Source organism: Zonotrichia leucophrys, chromosome 2 (genome assembly GCF_028769735.1).
Source record: "Zonotrichia leucophrys gambelii isolate GWCS_2022_RI chromosome 2, RI_Zleu_2.0, whole genome shotgun sequence".
Classification (NCBI taxonomy): Eukaryota; Metazoa; Chordata; class Aves; order Passeriformes; family Passerellidae; genus Zonotrichia; species Zonotrichia leucophrys.
In genome coordinates this window covers 87,555,292-87,578,348 of record NC_088171.1, presented here as the reverse complement: position 1 = coordinate 87,578,348, position 23,057 = coordinate 87,555,292, and the positions used below count along the sequence as shown (strand labels likewise).

General features: G+C 39.6%; 1 protein-coding gene across 3 annotated transcripts in view; it reads left to right on the top strand.

Annotated features, from left to right (window-relative positions):
* Positions 1-22,845, top strand: part of EPB41L4B (erythrocyte membrane protein band 4.1 like 4B) — a 169,800-nt gene extending 146,955 nt beyond the window's left edge. For 2 of the 3 annotated variants that reach the window (XM_064705605.1, XM_064705603.1), the window contains 3 exons: positions 12,314-12,382; positions 16,289-16,452; positions 18,063-22,845. In XM_064705605.1, coding sequence (XP_064561675.1) covers positions 12,314-12,382; positions 16,289-16,452; positions 18,063-18,132 — 303 coding nt within the window. In that variant the 3' untranslated portion in view covers positions 18,133-22,845. The remainder of the gene's footprint in view (positions 1-12,313; positions 12,383-16,288; positions 16,453-18,062) is intronic. The other variant, XM_064705604.1, reaches the window with a different exon arrangement.
* Positions 22,846-23,057: the final 212 nt, after the last annotated feature.

Below are 23,057 nucleotides of genomic sequence, written 5' to 3'. Positions count from 1 at the left end.
ATAAGAAGAAAACTACCTGAAATCCCTTTCTCCTGCCTCCTCAGAAAAAAATAAAGGATCATTCCATGCCAGTAGCAGCTTTCTCTTTTGCTTGAAATCAGCATCAGAGTAAATGAAAGGAATCAAGTAAATGCAAGCAAACAGATTTTAAACCAGCTGGCATCTACCACCTACAGCAAGCGGAGAAGGCAAATCTTTAGCAAAGCTTTTATAACCCATGAATTGTTGTAAATCAGGTCTGATGTGTTCAATCATACATCTTTTTTATTTAAGATTATTGCTTTACTTTTCAACCAAATATGTTCCATATTCTGAGCAGCAGTAAGCAAATGTAACATCTGCCTAAGAAGAATAAAAGTGAACAATACATAGACAATGCTTTCCAGGCACAGAGTATAAATCACCATCTTTTTGTCCTGGCTGAGGCTCCTCTTCCAGTCAACAATAATCAATGTAATACAGGAATGCTCAGCTTCTGTGCAAAGACTGAAACCAGGTATATCTTTTTACGTTTGCTCTTGATGAGACAAGTACAGTGATGAAGCTATTATGTCACAAAGACTTTTGATAAAGGCATATTGATCACCTTTTTTTGACCTGAGAAGTACATTATTCCTTTTGTCTCAGCAGCTGCGAAGTTCCTAATTTCTCTTCCTCACTGTGATTAGTGGCAATTGCATTTAGACTTCAGTGAGTAACTATTGTGTGTTTGTTTTCTTTCCAACCATCTAATGAATTGATATATGTGTAATTCTAATTCACATTTTTCCAGTGTGATAACAAGTGTGATACTAACAGCTTGGCTGTTCAGTAAAATTTCAGTTGAATGTCTCCAGGCTTCAGCAGAAAATAGGAACATCTGCTTTCTGAAACTTTTTGACTGGCTTAGTAACTCAACTTGTAAAACCAGCAAAAAGATCAAGTAAACTTTCTTTTTATTTGCTACACAATTGAATAATCAGAACTGATAGGAATTTTTATTTTCTTCTTTGAAAAGTAAAATCTGGTGGTCTACATTTTCCTTTCAAAAGCCTGTATTGGAAAATATCCTGAACTGAATGTCACAGAGTAGTAAGAAGGGTAGATAAAAAGATCAGACCAATTTGAAATTAAATAGTGGTTCATTTTCAAATGATGTTGGGTTATTAATTTCAATGAACTCACGTTTCCAATCAAAATGTCATTTCTGAATTAGGGACTAAAAACTGCATTGACAAAGTGCTGATTGAAGCCTTTTCTGTTTATGCTGCTTATAAAAATATATATATTTTTAAATATAGAGAAAATTTAATCAGCACCATTTCTTTTGTAACACATTCAGGGCAATACACATTCAATAAATAGGCATTTTCTGATGAGAATTCCTAAGCAGTAGCCGTCCTTTTTGATTAACACCATTGGTACCTAAGTGACCAGAGATTTTATCTTCTGGCCTATTCTGCTTTTTGCTGTTATTCATAACAGTGGGTAAATTCTCTACTGAAGCATAATATATATTTAAATTTCTGTAGTCTGTCTACTAGCAAGCAAAACCAAACCAGAAATACAATCATTGACTTATGAGATTTACATCCCGAGAGATCTTTTGCTATGACTTTATGCAAAGCTTAGTACAAATCTTATAACTCAGAGGAATAGCAATAGAAGAATAACCAGGAAGTCAAACTGATAAAATTGAAGTTTTCATAAACCTCAGCACATCTATGGTAATTCCACAGTTCTATGCCTTGTCCCAGACATTGTATGTCATGGAAGAAAATTGTGATTTAATTGTGGGAGAAAGAAAACAGGAGTTTGCTAATTCTAACTTATTAGCTGTCATGGTAACTGGATTGCAAACCAATGACCTCAGTAGGTAGGGTTCCCTTCTGTTCATATCCCTTATATGACTTTTTTAAAAAAAAAGCTAAACTGTTTTGAGCTGAGGAAGAAAAATTCTAGAGTTAGATATTCTGTACAACCATTTTAAGCCTGATTAATAGAAAGCAGTTCTGGCATACTTCTCAGAATTATTCCTTGGAACTTACCCACAAAACAATCACTATGGAAGAATATGGATTTATGGTTTGCTTTATGGTATGATATTCTTCTCATTTTCAGTAAACCAAGACCAAATGTTTGTACTTTCTAGGAGATGCAGCTGGTGAGGTCAGGAAAGTAAACCTCTATAAAACTCATTTAGCAAGTTAATGTCATTTATTGGTCTTTATCAAAAGGTTGACTAGAATCTTGCAAGTGCTCCAGTGCTGCGGAATGTCATTTGGCCTCTTCTGGCAAAGTACCAGCTATTGCCAGGATGGATTGTGATGAAGGAGCTGGCCCTGCCATCTGGCATACGCACCCAGCCATGTGCACAGGCTCTGCTGAGAGCCCTGTTGGCAGTGCTGGAGATGGGAAGTCATGTGCCAAGCACAGTGGGCTTCTGACCACCTGAATTTGTGCACAATTTGGCACTCAATTCATGCTGCAGCCAAGTTGAGTAAACTGTCAAGATTTATAACCATGAAGCTCAAGTGCTCACATACAGATAGAATCCATGTGTTTGCATCAATGTCTGAGCTGCCCAGACTTCAGACAAAGCTTGTTCTCTTCAAAATATCTGTGGTCAGGAGAGCCCATGTTTGTGTGTGCCTCTAAAGCAATTTTGGCCTTCTCCTGTCTTGCTGCTACTGGTTTGGAGAAGGGGTTGAAGAAACTGAAGAAACTGTGCCTTCACTTTTCTTCCTCACCATAGTAGGGTGGTGAGGCAGTATGGATAAAGGCTTTTCTGTACATCTGCAGTGTGGCTCAAGTTGGGCACCAGGAACTGTTTGTTCCCAAGCTCATAGAGAGCACACTCAAAAAGCTCCAGGCATAGGATTGCAAAAGAAACCCCAAAACAAAACCAAAAAACAAAACCTAGTAACAAATCACATTTGATCTTACCCTCCCCCAAGAAAAGAGAGTATCCTGGGCCTTAGCCTGCAGCTATCCCAGGGCTCTTGGGAAGAAATTTTAAAGCAAGCACTGTAAGCCCCCTCATAATTTCCAAGTTATGAAGTTGACTGGACCAGTTTTTGCTCCTCTTGCATTTTAGAAGACTTCAGGGTTTTTCTGAACTGAAAGAGTAAGCTGTAATCTTCCCAGGGACCACAACATCAGCAGAGGTTGCAAGGCAACCGTGTTTTCACCTCCTCTATCTCCACATGGTGCTGGGAAGGAGTCTTTGAGGCAGTGGTGTTGGAAACATGCCTCACAGGAAATCTTCAGCCCCAGTCTGGGGGCTGTGAGCTCCTGTTGGGATGGATGGGAAGTTGGTTGACTGGGGACCAGGATGTGCCTGTGACATTTTATTCATAGTGTATTTCTTCCCTTGAAGAGGTGCCACAAGCAGATCTCTGGGGAGAGGACTGTCATTTTTTGGCCACTCTCTCATTTTTATTTTACTTTTCCTGCTCCCTGCAACATTATAATGCTCTTCAGTTGCCTTCACAGAGATGTCTTTAATAATGGATCCTCTCAAGCCTTAGCTCAATAAAGAAAATATGGGGAAGCAGAGCTCTGCTCATATGAGAACGACCTTCTGGCACTGAAACTGCTGTCATTCCTGAGCCAAGCAGAAGAGTTCTATACTTGTGCTCTTGGTCCAAAGGAGATATTTCTTTTGTAATTAAGGATGGGCAAGAGTGAGTTATGTGCTAATAGCCCTAATTGATTTGGATTATGCCTTGGCTGGGACTAATCTCTTTAGCCTGGGACATATCTGAGTGCAGGGTCTCAGACTGGGAGACTGGCTTTTAGGGTAATATTCCTCAGACACAGAGGCCTCTGATGTGTTTCACCACACTGAATGGGCATAGTGTGGCATAGTTACAATGCAGGTGTTTGAATCTGTATATGCCTAATGAGCTCTTGTGTTTGAACACAACTAGATTTTACTTGAGTCAAGACAGAATCTTTGTGTTTATTTAATGCTTGATGGCTGGCAATATGAATGATTCATAGTCAAGGGAATGAGGTTATGAATAAATAGGTTTTTATTTATAACATTTATTACAAAACATTTACTAGATATGGGATTGAATTTGTTCATGCATGAATTTTAAACTAAGCAACACACTGCTTCTTGTAGACTTTCAGCTTCTACTCCAGCTGGAGTTGATAGGATCAAATAGTTTTGTATCCACTACATTTAAAGAAGCAGTGCTCTGCTTCCTTGATGCATGTTGGAAAAGGTGACATATTATGGTGGGAAATTATTATTGTCTTATAGAACCTTAATTCAGAGTAGATATTTAGAGTAGTGAGGCAGTTGCAGCACAGCACAGCAGTCAGCACTCTTACGTGTACTTGAGATCATAACTTGTGAGAGGTCTCCAAAGTTTGTAGGCACGTGCACAGATTAAGGCTGTGGTAGTCCCTGGGACTGGTCACATGCTGAAGTTGAAAATACACTCAAGTGTTCTTCTTTATAGATTTATAAATAGTGCACCAGTTTGTAATTTTAACACTTTTTCTGCAGCTTCACTGACTTTAATCTACCTGTGCTATTCTTTTCCTTTAAAATAATGAACTGTATAAACTCCTGGGGATTTTATCAGAGCTCAATAGCCCAGAAAAATAGGACAGAAAATTGGTGCAAAGTATTTCTTACTATCCTGACATTCAAGGAGACTGTGATGGGTTGAGTTTCTAGACACTTAAGGACTTTCAGCCAGCTTTTTCTCTTACACAAGTAGAGATTGATTACACTAGAGAGACAAACTATTTGTTTCTGTAGGACTAAGGTCAAGAAGTACACTGTTTGTGCCAATGTGTCATAACTTTTCAAGACAGGAATGTGATCCTGAGGGTTCTGAAAAAGGGCAGGTGTGTTACATGGTTATTAATCAGCCTTTGTGGGAATGTCCCTGGGTTCAAAGTCTCCATGTTAATAAGTCTCTTGGTGAACTAACAGTTATTGGGTCAGTGTCTATACTTAGAAATAATCAAGTGAGGTAAGGGCTGAGTTTTTCCATCTGGTAGGAAATACAGTCTGCTTGCTGGCAGTGAAATTGGGAAGTATATGTCTTACCTGGGGCATTCTCAACTGGCAGGAATCACAACACTCATTTCCTCCTCTTAATGTTATCCATCTTTAGTGACTTTCTTCTGTGAAAACAGCCTCCATCTGCCAAGATGCCACTTGATTTTGTTAGCTGTGAACGTGGTGTAGGCACCCACCACTGGATCACCGTTGATTTCATTGGTAAAAGCCAAGGGACAAGAAAGGTAACTTTGCATTAGCTGTTCCAGAAATGCAACTAATGCAGCAACTGTTGGAGAGCAATCATATACAGTGGGTACCTACTGCTTTCTGTTTGTTTCATTTCTGTGTTTTAAACAAAGACCAAGCAAATCTTTAGTCTGGATTGTAGCCAACTCACCAAGACTGTGACATCATTTTGCCTTGCCACGTTTTCCTCAGGGGATGATGACTGGGCTGACAGCCCATTCTGTGGTTATGTTCTGTTAAGCTTGCTCACCTTCACAGCACCAGTGAAAGAGTACTGAAAATCCTGAAGACTGTGAGAGCATGGACACCATCTTGTTTTGTCACATCTGAATTGTTCTTATTCTGTATTCTTTTGAAAATGTCTTCTCCAAAATATTCACAAGGCAAAGTTATGTCCTAAAAATGATCCAGGATATGCATTTTTTTCCAATGTGCTGTAGAGATGCTGGACTGATTTAATAACACTATTACCGTCATCCCTCGTGCTCTCCCAATACCTCTGAAATCCCTTTGCTAGCAACCCATAATTACAATCCTTAGAGTGAAAATCTAGGGTACTTGATCCCTAAAGGTAGCATTAAAAAGATACTAGCACCAACAAAATTTGTAGAGCTGTCCTTGTAAATTGTTGCAGAAGCTGATGTGAAGATTCAGGCTTATATCCAGGGCATCTTAACTGCTGTGATTTAGGTAGACCTGCTTGCAAATGGTGTATAGTTTATATTGCAGCCACAAACTATTATGCAAGAAGTATCTGTGAAAGGCTAGAACTGCAGCAAATCCAAGCTTTAGCAGAAACAGAACCTTCTATATCTTCTACTCTCATGAACTCCCTTGATATCCGTTTGGGAGACCGAAGTCACCGGAGCACAGTCAAGGAACTACGTAGCCACCTCCTGACAGTGCCTCTGTGTTGGGTTGGATTGCACAGTGTCCCTCTAAGAGGGAGGAAAATACCTGATGGAGAGGAAAGTCCAAGCAGCTGGTGAGACATCAAGAAGGTGGTGTATGCTGCCAGGTCATGTTCCAGGGCAGGTGGACTCAACCTGCAGCAAGGGCCAAAGAAGGGCTGGTGTACATCAGTTAGCAAAGGAATGGCAAGCTCACCATTTGAGGGGCCCCAAGAGAACTTGTCTCATCAAAGATACTGCGGGGTGAACATGGAGCTTTCAAAGTGGAGCTTTTTCAGTTCACCAGAAGGAATTGAGCCGAACCTGTGGGAATCAGGACTCTGTACTGCAGTACAGTTGTCCTGTGGAAACTCACACCAAATCAGATGATTCAAAGATTTGGATGTACTTATGTGGTTCTTAAGAATCAAAGAATATTCTTGGAAGTATTTTCTTGATCTCCAGACTCCCCTAGTTTTTTGCAAGATGAATAAGGGAGACCCAAATACCAGATGGAACTATGAGGGAGATTTTCCAGTGTTGTCTCCTCAGAGAGAGTGACAGGGCAGGGAGGTTCTGAACATGTAGCTTCTTCTTTCCTGGATTAGTGGCTTGAACAGAAACCCATCCTCTTAAGAAACTTCTCATTTTGTCCCCAGGGTGTTTTCATTAGTACATTTCTGCAGACTCTTTAATGAGTGTGAACAAAATCTGTCTGCTAACACCAACACCTGGATATCAATACAAAAACTAGAAAAAATCCTGCATCCCATGAAAAGAAGGTGGAGTGTGATGCAATGCATGTGGGATTTGCACCAAATGTGGTTCATCAGGGCATCAAGTTCACACAGATTTTTCCAAGACTAATTAGTGAATAGTATTTCTGATTTATGTTTCTGTCCTGTTGCAAGTTTGCTGCACTGTTTTGGTCTGATTTTCACCCTGTGCATCCTGGCAGTGATTATGCCTACCTGTCATGGTGGTTATGTTGCCACATGAGAAGGACATGAACTGGGGTTGACATAATCCAAGTGTTGGATCATTTGAGCCTGAAACTGCTCCCACTCAAAAGAATTTGTTTGTCCCTGTAGAAATTGCATGGTAAAAAATACCAGAAACTCTTTGGGTTTTTACATTTTCTGCCTCAGTATGCATTTCAGCCACTGAAATGGTATTACAGCAGACAAGGAGCTTTACTGAAAAATTGTGGAGCCTGTAATCTTCACACTGGTTTTGGAAACCAGGCCTAATGTTTTATGTCATGTCACATGTCAGGACAGGGAAATGCCATTGCAATATCCTCCAGACATCCCAGCCGATGTCCCTTTCTGATTTGATGAGTAGAAACAGGTCTCTGTGCTGTATAGATATGATGGTATTCAATTTACATTGTGTATAAAGCAATGAAATAAAGCAAAACAGAATATTCCTCTGGCTCTATGTGTATCCTGAGGGCCTTATTTATGATACTGCTTCAGGTGTTAGCAGCACTGCCTCTTCTTGCTGTACTGCATGGGAATCTAGTGAAGTGTTTGGCCTGAAGTCTGTCTTCCATCTGGTCAGTGTATAAAGAGACAGTGCAAACCCACTGAGATCACGTCCTCACCATAATGTTACCAATGCCTCCTGTCAAGGGGCAGGAGATGGCAGTGAAGCAAAGCGTCAACAGCAGAAAATTTTACAGGACCTTTGTGGAAGGATAATTGTGCCAGGCCAGGGATATTCTAAAGGCAAGGGAACACATCCAAATTAAGCCCACTTCTCCCAAAGGTAGTATTTTTTTGTCAAAGCAAGGACATTTGTAATATTCCCTTCTGATAGAAATACCAAAATAGCTGATTTTATATCAATAAACTCAACAAAAATGCTCTTTCTTTGTCTCCTTCCACTTCCATTTGTTTTTATGAGAAAGTTGCTTTTTTTTTCTCCTAACTCATCTAAAAAGTGTTTCAGGAAGGTGCAATTGTTTTTACTGAGATTTGAAATTCCATCCAGAAGAACTCTTTGCACAAATGCAAAGAAAAGGGGAGGATTCTTTCTTCAGGCTTCTTCATTCTCCCTTGCTATATAAATGTCAAGGAAAATCAGTGCATTAATTCTTTCTGGCTGTGGCAGAGATTCCTCCAAAATATTGGAGGAATCCACTTCAGTGGACAGCAATAATGCAATAGGAATCTTTGAGTAGTAGCAGAAAATAAAGAGGAATAAATTTTTGCTTTTTTTCCCATGAAAATTGATGTGGCTGTTATATCTGACTGGTGTTCAGATTTCTCACCTTAAAGATTATTCAACCATTGGATGTCTCTTGAGACTATGCCAATGTTTTTTTGAGTTATTTTTGAGAGTCAACTGTTCTTTTAAGCTTAGTAAATTCTCAACTTGCCAAGCTAAATATTGCAGACAAGGAGCTACTTGTCCAAAGTAGCTATGGTACTGCTCCCTGACCTTTCAAGCAAGGGGCATTTCAGGTTATGAAACAAGCCCTCAGGATGTGAGATGCTGCTGGAATGTCAGCCTTCTTCCCTCCCCTTTCAAGCCATGCCTCTGCCACCTGACAGTTACTCATGGGGCATGCCTTAAAGGTTGTTTTATGGCTGTGACTTTGGCTGCAAGACTCTTGGCACTCCTGCAGAGAGAGCAAGTGTGCTTGAAATCGGGTTTTGTACTTAAAAGCCTGTCTGTGCTGTTAAGGAGAGCACAGCTCTAACCTCTTGTTGCTCATGCTATTTCTGTAGCCCCTGTGACACCAGTTATTCCCTGCTGCTCTCATGGAAGAGCCTGACTGTGCCAGAAAATGCCCGTCTGAGTAGTGTGGATGAGATTGCTGCTCCATCTGCCAGGACAGGAATTGTGCCCAGCTGTAGACTTTAAAGGTGTTACTTGTTTTGTTTCATACCAAAGCAGACAGCAAACCTCACTCTGGTGTATAGGAACTCCATGCACTGACAGCTACTGTGTTTCACTTCTCTGAGGAGCTAGAGTTCAGCTCATGAGATCAACCTGTCCATGGAGCTGCCCACTTCCTCTTCCCTCTCCTTTTCCTTTCATGTGTGCGTTCTCAGGTAAAGCCTGGAAGCTGCTGAGGGTCTCCAGATGCTGGAGGAACTGCAGCTTTGAAGTAGGTGGTAGAGCTGGCTGTGCCCTTCTTCTGTTCTCAGTTCCCAGGTGGCATTTTTTAACTGATGCTGCCATGACAGGGAGAAGAAAGCACCCTGGAAAAGTTAAGAGTCTGCTTCTTCCATGTGAGTTAGGAGATATTTAAAGGTATGGTATGTCTTCCTCCTAGGACAGGGAGAGAGGCTGTGTGGGGAAGGCATAACATTTAGGCTCTGCTCAGGGAGTTGTTTTGCTTTCTGAGCTATTCTGAGATTTTTGATTTCATGCAATAAACTCAACTCCAGTGCAAGGGTAAGGAAGAGACTCACCCATGATGCTGCTTTCCTTGTGTGGTGGGGTGGGAATCACAGGCTTTTCTTCCCCCTTCCAGGTCCTGGCAACTGCTACTGCTGGCCATGGTGAACATGCAGGACAGTTAGGTCAAAGTAGGCAAAGTGTATTCTTGACTGAAGAGACCTTTCAAATTTCCAAATCAGGTTTCACATAAACCAGTTTTTAAAGTGATGTTTTCCACACTGTTGTCTCCCCATCCTGCATATCCTCTGTCTAAACAATAATCTTGAATATATTTTTTTTCTGCTATTGTATGGATTAGGATATTGTACCAACTTCCTACTCAGAAGAGCCAAGCCATTAATAGATAAGAACTTCTTGCCAGTGTTGAAGAGGCAGCAACAGTGTTGTCTCTCTGCCTTGCCTATGGAAGCTGGCAGCAATAATTTAACCAAGGCCTGAGCCAAAACATAAACTCTGTTGTGCCTTTTGAGTAACAGTGGGCTGTTCTCAGAGGCAAAAAATATGGGGGGAAGAGAAAATAGCAAAGGCTAAGTGGGATGGTTTGTTTGTCACTCTTAAATTGAGCACAGCTATGGGGTTTTTCCCCTCTGTTCCCTAATTTCTCTTTACACTTTGTTTAAAAGGCCAGAAATTGAGTGGTTTGTAATTCGGTGAGCCGTTAATTTCTCAACATTGTCCTATTCTCAAGATTAAAACAGCACAGCTCCCTGAGAGAGGGACTCACATTGATAACTAAACCAGATTGACCATTTCTGGATGGTCTGTTTGGATGCATAGTCTGGCCTCACACACATCCACAGATTGCCGGTTTTGCAAGAGGGTATTCTGCATGGCTGTGGGTCACAGCATGTGATCAGGCTGACTCCTGTTATGTGCCTCTGCTCCCAAATCTCAGTGGAGCCTCCAGTATTCTGCATAATTTTTCTTTCCTGTGTTCAGTAACTGCGCTTCATTTCTGTAATGAGACTAACTGGCAAAATTGGAGAGATTTTAGCTGTGGGATATCAAACTCATATGGCACACTAGCAAAGAGCTTCCCAGCCCTGTTTGTCTTTGGCTCAAAGATTTTATTTGTAACTGAGTACACTTGTACTTTGTACTGTAACATCATATTGTAAACCCTTCATAACCTGGGAATGTCAGCCTGGGCTCATGGATATTTGCTGTCTCTCAAAAGAGTGAGATATGCTACAGCTGTCCAGATTTGGCTCTGGGTATAATGTAAAATTACAAACTTGTGAGGAGCTATTGTGTGAGTCTAATGAGTTAGGTTCAATCAGCAGTACAGCAGACATACATATGCTTTGCTAACAGACATGAATATAGGACTGTAAAAGGACTGTGAAACTTCCTTTAATAAGTTTGCATAGAAAATTGTAATTTGAAATAATTTCTCCTTCGCAGAGTTGTTAGCTCATTTTTGCCTGTGTAATTGATTTACAAACACCTTTACTCTGTTAAAAAGTCATTTACATGCTTGACAGTATCATTGCTATCCATACTCCTCATGTGTAAGAAGCCTGACAATTAATGCTAAGCTTAATTCCACATGTTTGCAGAAGGAAGCCCGCAGATAGCTGTTAATTTCCCTTGGTACCCTTATAAGCCAATATGTTTCTGCTATTTTATTTGCAAAATAAACACTGTACATTTACTTAATTATATTTGATGTCATAATTCCAGGTTTTTCTTTGGCCTGCAGGGGCTCAGAGCCCTCAAGGTAGCTTTCCTCATTATTAGACAACAGTTGTATGGCTGTAGTTAGTAAATTATGATTGAATACATGCATAACAAAGCAATGCACAGCAGTTTCTGTAATAAAGTAAAAAACACACCTTTACAGTGAAAAATGTAATTTTCCAAAGGGAAAGCATGAAGTGCAGTTCCAATTCAAATGTTTATTTGCTATTTTGTCCTCTCTGAATTAATGAATAATAATGTCTGCATTCTAAAAAGGAAAATAATGAGAAACAGCATTCACAATGAAGTGGGACAGAGATTGTTGCTGCTTTTAATATATTTTTAATTTCAGCTAATGTTTAAAACTACGTTAAGGGCAGAAGTGATTTCCAGCAGGGTCTGGTCACACCAGTGACTATATCGTCATGGAGCAAGCCCTCTCAGCAGATGGATATGTTGGTCTCTCCCCTCTTTGTTTCCATGCACTTTTCAAAAAACCTCCAAGGGTTATCCTTTATCCACAGCCCTCTACTCAACACAGAGCATCCTAGCTGCCTGAAACAAACAGCTGCCCCCATGGTTTTTTAATATATGATTTTCTTGTGATCCCACCTTGGGTGATTGTTTGTCTTTGGTAGCAACAGTGTAAGTGAAAATTTGGAAGTCTAAAATGTTTAAAGCACAAGTTCTTTACCCAAAGTTCCTGTACAGCAAAATTTGCTCCTGCACTTCATATTGCATATCTTAAAATGTAGTGCTGGCTTAAAGAATCACATAATAATTCTGGTGACAGAATTGGAAGATATATTGTATGCAACCAGCTCTGTATTTGCTCAACATATTTAATTACATGGTAAAATTAATTTTTCAAGTTTTCATATTTATGCTTTGACTATTCATCATCAGGTTTCTGTATGCATTTTTGGAAGGGTCTTTTTTGGGTCTGGTCCAGGCACTGCTGAACTGCTCTGATTTGTTGGATATGTCACTGTAGTTGCAATGCTTTGCTGCTTTTTTTTTTCTTTTGCATTTTTATGCTCTGAAAGTAACATCTTTTTCTTTATCTTTTTTAAAGATAAAGACATTCCCTGCTGATACATCTAATCCTTTTTTCGATCCCTTTACAACAGTACCACAGTTTTCTGTAAGTAGAATGTGCAAATAAAAAACTGTGTTTTAACACAATTCCAACTGATTTTTTAAAGTGTCAGAAATCTATGCACTAAGCAGTCCTCAAAAAAATTTTAAAAAAAGATAAATTCCAAGTAGAAATTAAGAGTACGAAGCAGTTAAATATTCCCATTATACAAAATGTTGCCTGCATTCAGACATTGCTGCTTAATAGACAGAGGACTAAAAGTTAAAGGTCAAGGTTCACCACCAATGAAGTCAGTCCCAAAATGTTTATTTCAGGACTGTAGAGAACACTGGTGAAGCTCCATAACATCTTTACAGGGAGCAGTAAGGGAATGGGAAGATTTAGTCCTCTGTCCAGCAATTGCATGGCCTCCTGCCTGAAACCACCTGCTGTGCCATCACAAAGAGGGCCCTGATTTTCATTGAATGTACAGCTGAAACTTTAAAGAATTATAGTTGGTGTGTGAATGACTACAGTGGTATCCTTGTACAAACTCTCATGTTTACCCAAGAACTTCAATCCAATATTGAACTTCATTCTTGTTAAATATTCACAGAAGACATGACTTAGGGATTTTGGTGAGATAAACTACATAAAAATAGAAAACAATTATCTGACAATTTAAAAAGTAAGTACGTTCAAAATCTTGCTTTGGTGGCAGAGGCATTATGTAATAAATATGACCAAAGAAGCATGAAAAAATAACTACTCTTTAAGAAACACTCTGCTTATAAACACCATGCAAAATGATTTGTAATTTTAAAGTTACATTTGCAAAATGAAGCATTTCGGACTTTGACTTTAAATTTTACTGGTTGCAGCAATCTATATCTGGCATATAATCCAAGATAAGTTACTTCATTCACTGTTGGGTCATGTGAAGGTTCTGTCTGTATTTAATGATTTAAAGAAAGGCTTTTCTTTCACAATAAACCTGATCATGGGCTTTTATGTAAATGTGTTTTTTCTCCAAATAGGTACTTTAAAGCTAGAGTTAGTTAGCCTTCCCAAGCAGTGTAAGTGCCACAGTTGAGCTCTAATTAAATGCATTTGAAAGTATACAGGAATCTCACATCAATGTTTCATTATGTCAGCAAGTCCAGACCATAAAATTGTGATAAAGCTAACCCAAAGTTACAGTGCTTGTGTCTTTCACAGTACTCCTTTATCTAAGCAAAATTATGTGCCCCCCAAAATAGCTTTCTCACTAATTAGTATTGATTGTCAGGTATTATTTTTTTTGTCTGATGGTTAGGATGAAAGCAAAATTTAAGAGGGCTATATAACATTTATTTTCATAATTGGGGGGGGTCAGAACTCTAAAATAGAAGGTATACTGATATACTTACCCACAGAAATTTCCATATTGCAGAGAAAGGCTATTTCATGGCAAATTCAAATGTTGAATTTTTGTTTTCTTCTGTCAGGAGAAAAGAAGCAAAGCAAAATTCAAGCTAATCTTTCTGAAATCCCATCTTGTCCCCATAGATTTCCATTACCCTGGGTAGGGTGGAGAGAAAAACTGAGATCACAAATATTTAAAATACCATTGCAATAAAAACCAAATGATGTATGATCCATCATGTGAGCCTGTACATTCCTTTTAGTGAGTTATGTACAAATATCTGTGGTGAACAAGCAGCTACCCATGGGACTGTACAGAGATGGGAAAACAATTAGGAGAGTTAGGTGGCTTTGGTCCTATGTTTCATAGCCCTCTGTCCCATCCCAAAGGGAGGTGTCTCTCCACTGCAGCATTTCAGACCATCCTGATGCACTGCTGAGGGCATGAAGAGAGCTACACCACAGGCAGGAGCTCTAAGGGAAGGGTAGCTAGGACTTGCAGGAAGATCTAACTCTGATTGGTCTCCACTCACATGCAGACCCAGATGGTAATGTTTGGTAATTGCTTTATTTTTATATTTTATTTTTTTCTGTCCTTGTTTCCCCTTACCCTCCACTTTTATTTTATTTTATTTTATTTTATTTTATTTTATTTTATTTTATTTTATTTTATTTTATTTTATTTTTCTCCCCACTTGGAAGAAAACATTGGAATGTTATTGAGCAGGAAAAGGATTATGTATAGTGATGTTTAGAAGGCTTTACCTTTCACGTACAGCTCCAAATTTGGTGGTGTATGTGCAGTTCTGTTGATTTGATCAGATGAAAAATTAGATGACTTGGTTACCTGTAATGTTTAAATATAAGCTTCAACTCAGGAACCCTCTGAATTTCAGAGATTTCCAAAGAAAAATGGCAGGTATGATGGCCATAATCTCAGGCAGGTGTAAGCCACATAGATTTAAATTAGTGAAATTATATCTGTTTAGACCAGTTGAATATTTGGCTTAAGTGTGCAATCAGACATATGTATAAAAAGATGCTTTGGATATCTACTGTAAAATCATCATCCAGAGCAGACATACTATGGGACTCAAGGCAGTTCTTCAGCAAATGTAGCTTGTCATCACTCTGCTGATTTCAGTGAGGCTGGCAGAATTTACATCAGCTTTACATCACAATTTACATCAGACAGAGTGATGTCTTCTTCTCATGCCATAGGGTAGGATCTGGCAGTCCTCAGAGCACAGGGACACCAAATTGCATACCCCTGCAGTTTGTAAGGTTGAATTTTAAAAGTTGAATTACAGAGAATTTTGAACAGGTCCTATTAGCCATTATTTACATGTTTAAAGCAACACATGAGAGTTTCTTTAGTTGATTTTTCATTTTTCCATTTTACTAATTTTGTGGAATTTATGGAATTCCTTTTGCTTCAGAGATTATTTTGGATCATTCGAGATGTGTTTAAACATGTTAAAAAGCGGCAATAAGCAAGCAAACCTAACACAGACAGTCTTTCCTGGGCTCAAATAGTTTTCCCACTATTTGAACTAAGTTTGTGAATCACTTGCAGAGGGTTGCAGAATTTGAGAGATAATTAGACCAAAAAATAGGTTGCTCTTGAAATAGCTGCTTTCTTATGATGGTGACTTTTCCTCCTCCCTGCCTTGGACTCTGAACCAGGGTCAGAGGAAATAGGCACCAAGGAAGAAAGGTAGGCTATAGATGCCAGTAGGAGCATGTTTTAATGATCCTGACGCACTGACAATTGCAGTTGCTCTGTATTCTTCCCAGGTTAGGGTCATATATGCACCACAGGCACTAGCTGCTCTGGTTTGGCATAAGAAATAGCCCACACCAAAAAACAAGACAGGACTGTTTGATTTTTAGGGATCTTCCCGTTCTGGTTGTAAAAATAGCCCTGTCTTTGCTATAATATTGTTGTGCTGAAGTACCTCATCTAAAAGACAGGAGATGGTTGCTTGCTACTTGTCTTAAATCTGCACTTCCAATATTGTTTTAACATTGCTTTTCATTGGATACTGAAAGAAAAATTCTCTTGAGGCATGTTTCAGTTAGCAAAAGTGGGAAGGAGATGGAAATTTTGAAACCTAATCCTAAAAACCCAGATTCCCAGCTGTTAACAAAACAAAGAGTAGTTAGAGGACTCACCAGCAAATTGTATAGGATTCCTGAAGGATATTCCAGAAATCTCATGTTGTCAACATTCTGCATATTTTTTAGGGGAAATACAATAGTGATAAGTGTCATTCTCCAAACTGATCATGATTTTACCTGAATGCTGCCAGTCCCATAGGTGTCACCTCACTCAGTACATGTTGCAATCAGGCTGGTCCCTCAGGCATCAAAAGAGGTGGCTGTGGAGCCTGTGCAGAGGCTGCACTGAGAGGTTATAGCCACAACCTCCCATTTTTTCTCATTCTTAGTTGCTGTTACTGTGTGCTTGGCAATGAATTGGATAGTGAAGGATGGCGAGACCAGCAGAAGCTAATCTACAATTTTTCATTCTGTGTGTGTGTATACTTTTTTTTTTTTTTTTTGTAGGCAGAATTTGCAGACAGCAAATTACAATGCTGTGCAGTGCAGTCGTCTCCTAAGATTACGCTGGTGTCTCCATCACCCGTGCTGAGGTCTCTGGCAGAGACCATCCCGACTCCAACAGTGCAGACAGTATATACGTCGCATAAGCCCATTTCGCTGGCAGAGAGGTACCGTGCAGTTCTTTCACAGTAATGCTATGATGTTTTCTGCATTGAAGGAATCAGCTTGATTTCCCTTTTTCTGTCATAATTACCATAAAGTGTCATTTTCTCTTATACTGAGAGATTTTTGCTTGACTACTTCAGAATAGGTGGGTTATGCAAAGAAATATCTGTAACTGATACTCATGCTCTGAGATAAAGAAAAGCCTACCTTAATTAACTGCTGCAGCCAGCAGTGTTCCATTTCTGTGCCCAATGGCCTGGAGACAAAGGGCTGTGGAGATTTTTCCTCAGGCAAGTCATTTTGTCTGAACCACAAAACTTTTGTTTTAATAACTGCTGTTACAATTGTTTTTTTGAAATTAATGTCCATGAAATGTCCAAACCTGAGTTTGAGAAATGTCTGTTCTTCTAAATAAAAAACAGGCACTGGATTTCTTTCTTGTTCCTCTTTCTCTCTTTTTTTTTTTTTCTATTTTAGTAATGTCAAGCTATAGTGGTCTTGTAATTTCTCAGAGAATCAACAAGCTATACCACCTTTTTACAGACAGACTCTTTTCAGTTTTCTATTCTTTCATCCTACTGATTTTGCATGCTGGCTTCTTATTCTATAATTTAATCAAAACTGAACTCAAGCTGATAATTTACTGAGTATAAATGCAGCAGTTGATATAGTCATTACTTCTGGAGCACAAATAATTCAAGGCTTATGAAGAAAAAAGTATTTCTTTGACACCATAATGAATGAATCTTCTATGCTTTTGGATTCACAGTCGTTTCCCATTTTTGGTTGTTAATTATTTTTTGCAGCTGGTTAATTGCACCTGCACATTAATTCAACATTGCTTACTCATCTAAAAAATTATCATTCCAGTGAAAAAGTAATTCTGAAGCTGTAGTGCTGAACTCAGCTTCTGTAAGATGTCTCATGCACAAGCAGGTGATTCTACCCCTGCTTGTCCACAAATGGGCTGCAAGGTTTCTGCAATGCTGTTTAAATCTCCAAGCAGTGTTACAAGTGTGAGATACATAACTTTCAGAACAGCAGTATTTCAGTATTTCATAATTTCAGTATCTTAAATTGAGTCACTAAACCAGGACTTCCCAGGGTTACAAATCCTCCGGGCTCTGGAGTGAATTGGTGAGAGCAAGGACCTCAGGCTCTGATTATGGCATCCTGATACGTGCAGGATTGTGGTAAATTCAGCATAGCTATATATCTATGTATATAGATATCCCCCAATATCAGATCACACCAAAGAGCAGAAGGCTGTCACAGTAGTCTATCATAATGGCATTTACTGTAGCTGCTCCATTTTTAGAGTCCTTGTCCAGCTTCCTTTGAAATCAGTAGCGTTTAATGGGGGTTAGATAAAATTATAAACTGTTTTGCCATGTGGATCTTTTTATATCCTTCTTCTTGCCTCTGATTGCTCCTCAGAAATATCAAGCGATACTTGTTTTTGAATCAGCCATCAGTTATCAGCTTTTTCACTGAATTGTATCTGACCTTTTTTCCCCCTCCTTTGGTATTTTGAAAATGTTAATTATTTTAAATTGAAATCTGAGACTTATTGTTGTTCCCATAATTGGCTGTTTGTGCATTAATTACACAGTGCTGAGACTCTGAGGCGTGAACTTGAGAGAGAGAAAATGATGAAAAGACTCTTGATGACAGAATTATGAAACTCGCACTTCCGTCAGATGGAGAATGGATTGGGGCCTTTCATGTGCCTTCTGTCTGTTTACATTCCTCTGCTTCTGTGTACTCAACATAATGCATCGGGAAAATGTGTGATATTCCTGGCTCGCCTGGATTCACCGCCGTTGGTTAAAATTACGTCTTGGCTAGACTTTGACTTGAAGGAGTTCCTTTATTCATTTGCTGCTGGGAAATAAACCTTCAATCCTTTCTCTCTCCTGAGATTTTATACTATTAACACAATTAATTTCTGGTTTGGTTTTGGTAAATCTAGGGCAAAGAGGATCAGCAAGGAGCATACTGATTTCTATTGGGAAACACTGTTCTGTACATATGTTAATAAGTGCACAGAAATTAATGTTATGCAGAATATTTTGATAGTAACATAGAAAATATGTCATTTTGTACAACTGAAAATTGCAATGAGCTACTGCTATTTGTTAAGAGAACCATTTTTAAAGCAGAAGAATGATTATTACATCCTAACCCCAGGACTGTTAGTCTCCACAGAATAAATGGCTGTCTTATTAAATTCCTAACCTTAACCTTCCCTCAGAGATATAAATAGCTGCAACTGGGAGAGACACCCCACCACACAGATACACACACCCAATACTTCCTATAGCTTATCACCTTGACCTAAACCTTCAACAGAGTCTTACCGTAATTCCCTTAATGGATGAAAAAAATCCGTTGTTTAAAGTAATTTGCTACTGACTTTCTAGCTTGATACTGACTTTTTTAAAGCAAGTGAGGAGCTTTACCTTCTCCAGTTTGCCTAGGCTTTAAGGCTAGCCCACGCTCAGACATCTTCTGCCCCAGCACTGAAGGTTGCAGAGCCTCAGCGGTGTGGACGTAGCTCACACAAGGAGAAATTTTTCCTTCGTGGGTAAAAACCCACCTTCCTGGCTGACATGAGTTGATTGGTCCCCTTCAAGAACAAGAACAATGATCTTTTAAGGCATAGCTGTGCCTGTACCCATATTTTAAACTCTACTAATCAGCATGTGTGGCCCAGCAATCCTGTGCAGGGCTATACATCCTGTTCACCTCCAACAACCAAGCAGCCTCTACATCCAGTGGAGCTATCTCAGGCATGAAGTGGGGTGGGTAGTCCAACACTAGCAGAGCCACAGCCACAGGGAAGGAATTGATGGGATACAGGTAATGCTACCAACTATCTCCTAGGGAAACAAAAGGTCTCAGTTTCCCCTTGTTCAGTAGTGCAGGGTCATCTAGAAAACTAATATCTGACTGTCAGCTACAAGGTACAATTTCAACAGGAAAGGTTTTGTGCATTTTGTATGGCTGAAGATGTATATTTTTCTGTTACTCTGTACACTATGTTCTCTTATTTGTATTAAGATAAAATATTGCCCTTCATTTGGCACTGATTACAATGGCTTTATATCAGCTTAAGCAGTTTGTTTGTGTGGAGGCTGGGAAGTGATTGCTGTGAGATTGGATTTTGTTCAAAGTTAGCTTCTGCTGTTTTTCTAAAATGAGAGTTTTGGAGAGCTTCATAAGACTGGATTGCAGTGTGAAGGTATAAAATGACTTGACTATTTTATATTTGCTGGGACAAAAAATTAGCATTAGGCTTCCCATTTAAATCCACCAAGCACAACACTTTCTGGTTGCCATAAATTGGGTCAAGATACACAGCACAACTGTTAGGTAGAAAATCACATAACAAAATTTAATCAAGTGGGCACAAGGAGCCACAAAACCACACCTGGACTGTAGATTTAAGAGCATTCCAGTGGCTCTTCTGGGTAATCAGATATGACTTCTATGGTGTCCACCTGCCAGCCGCAATGCCAGGACACTTCTGTTCCTTTTGTTTTAATGCCCCAGTCCGTCAATCCAGGGTTCTTAAAAATTGATTAGGAACATTAAATCCCTGTGAGAAAATCGGAAAGGAGGGGGAAATGCACAGACACAAAAGAATGCAATTTCCTGTTACTCTTTTCTCACCACTTCCCAGAAGGTATTGGTGAGGGAGAAGCAGCAGCACATTTTGCCTGCGTCCAAGTGGGGGTGAGCATTTTGAAGAAAAAATAAAAGAAAATTGTAACTAGAAATGCTGGTTTGGGAGAGAAAAACAAAGTAAGGTTGAGAATGGCACAGTGCTGACTAGCTCAATCTGATTTTCTGCCTGTTAGGTAAGCCTCAGTTGTGTTTGAACTGGCAACAGTTTCACAAAGTCATTGTCAAAGAAAACCCAGAAAGAAAACCCCAACCAAACAAACAGAAAAAAATCTGAACATACTGATTGATGCAGTGGACTTTAGGAATCCCACAATATGCCCTCAGGTTTGGGGGCAAAACAGATCCACGTTAGGACTGTCTGGTCACTTAAAGCAAAAGCCTTTAGCAAAACTGAATGCCTGAGTCAGACTAGCCTATAAGATATTCTGGCTCATAAACAGTCTAAAACAGTATTGTTTTTAATGCATCATTTTTGCTCCCACAGTATAAAATTTCTTCAGCTGAAATAATCAGAACCGGAAAAGAATGTGAACCAAGGTTACTGTATATGGCCAAACCTTTATAGCTGAGGCATGCTCTGGGATAGCTGAAGAAGGGCTGAGATTCCTCCTTCTGTGGTTCCCACCAGGAGAAGAGGGAAAGGCTCAGGTGGCTGCTTAGTTTTTGTGGGACATTTTCTACAGAACAACTCTAAGTATGTTGCCTTGTTGTGTTTTAGTGTCTTATCCACTGGCTGCCACTGTTTCCTATTCTGCAGTCTAATGGAGCTTTATTAAAACTGTTTTACTGAAATCAAACTAAACTTTTAACTGTGGAATGTCATCATCTTGTTCTTTCTTACTACGTACCTTCTTCAGCCATGCTTGAGCGTCTCAGTTTTCATATCCTCTGAAGAAACACTTCTGCCTCATCTCTGGTTGGGAATTACAGTGTTAGGACACCTGTTACCCAAAACTGCTGTGAACAAGACAATGTCAACATGAACATATTGCAGAGGGGCAGATATTGCAGATTTGCTCCTACAAATTAACTTTACAGGTGTTAAAGGATACTCTGCCTGAAGGTATGTCTATATAATAGTGCAGAAGTATCTGAGCTAGCTTTAAGCTTGCATTTGTAGTTGTGGCAGCATGAAGCCCTGCACAGGCTATCATTATCATGTACATTGACATGTGTAAAGATAACGCATTTGAACAGCAGCCTTCTGAAGCATGGGCTCCAGAACTGGTGACAGAAGAGGGTGGCTGAAAGGATTTTTTTCTCTTCAGCTCTTCTGGGAAAGGGTTCATCTCACCTAACATTAAAATGCCCAGCTCTCACCTGGTGAGAGATCAAAGGACCTGTCTTCCGGAGGTGCCTCTGACTTAAGTGTCTACCTTAAGTATATATACTGACTAAAGTTAAGTGAGATGAATCCTGCTTTCCCTCCCTCTGGCTAGGTCTACATTGCAAACCCTTGCTGACTCAGCTGCATCATCCAGGGTTCAGCTTTAAGGTATGATTTGGGATCAGCATACCTGTGCCAGCGAAAGCCTTGAGCGTTAGGTGTAAATAAACTGCCAGAAATGTCCTTTTGTCAGAACAGAGAGCTGGGATAACAACCTACAGTGACATAAGCGCAGAGGCTTTGCTGCAGTCATGCTCCATCTGGGAGCTGATGAAACCTCCTGCTATAGCCACGCTGGCAAAGCTCACCAGGGGTGGCCCTGGCTTTTCACAGTGCCCCAAGTGATGCTCCGGCCCCGTCAGCAGATCCCAGCTTTTCAGCACCAAGTCTCTAAGCAGCGGAATGCAATGTTGTCATGTTTGGGTGATTCCAGCAAAATTTATTGGCCATTTAAATAGCTATGCAAGGAGTTAAATATTTTCTCATTTTGCAGTCTCTTATGGAAGCCAACCAACTGTGCTTTGGTTTTTTTTTTTGTGTGTGTGTGGCTCAGCTGTTTCCACTATTTTGTTTTAAAAGGAATAACTGAGTTTTCTTTAGAAATGTTGGTTGAGATTCCGCACCTCTCTCAGATCCCATCATGTGTGCAGATTTTTCATGTTTCATAGACCCTGAAAGTGCAAAATTTGAAAATTAACTCCTCCAAAGTTTCAGTTCATGGCTTCACTCTCTTGCAACAGGATGCCTACGTGCCCATTTGAAACAGAGCTAGCAATGCAGTGAAACGTTTCATTGGAGGCAGCATCATGTTTTGTTTGAACTGTTTACAAATAGCCTTTGCTTTTATTTATTTTTTTTCTTGAATACAATTCTGGTTCATTTGCTACAAAAAAACCTACTTGTAATTATGCAATGGAATATTTTTTCTTTTTTTTCTTTTCTTTTGTTTCTTTAATGTCCTGATGTTCAAGGAGTTTGCAATAAATATACTGAGACTGATCTGTAATTGCATGTAAGATTAGCCTCACAACTGTGTTTTGTAAAGTTAAGCGCCGTAAAAGAAGCTGTAGATGATGTGGAGAAGGAGGGAAGATAGAGAGTAAGTGGAGGCTTCTTTGGCAGCTGCAGCATGGAGTGGTGGGTAGCAGCTTTAAAGCAAGACTGCTCACACCATTTTGTTCCACCTGAGTAGCAGCGTGTATCATCAGACAGTGTATGATGGCATTTTGTTGAAAACATGCCTAAAGAGAAACTTTTACGGCTCCGCTGTTTACCTGTTCCTGTATTCATGCCTGCAATAAAAGAGATGAAAAATAAATCACAGAGTCTGTAGTCAATTAGTAGTCAAATCAGTCATTTAGGAGGCAAGGGGCAACATGCCAATTAAAGGAAACATCTGCTTGCTAGGAAAGTGGATCCACCATCATGTAAAAAATTACAACACAAATTAAAAACGGAGAGATAACTTCTTCATAAAGCCCGGAGGGTTTTCTTCAGCTTAAAGTTGTAGTCTAGTGTTGTGGGTGCCAA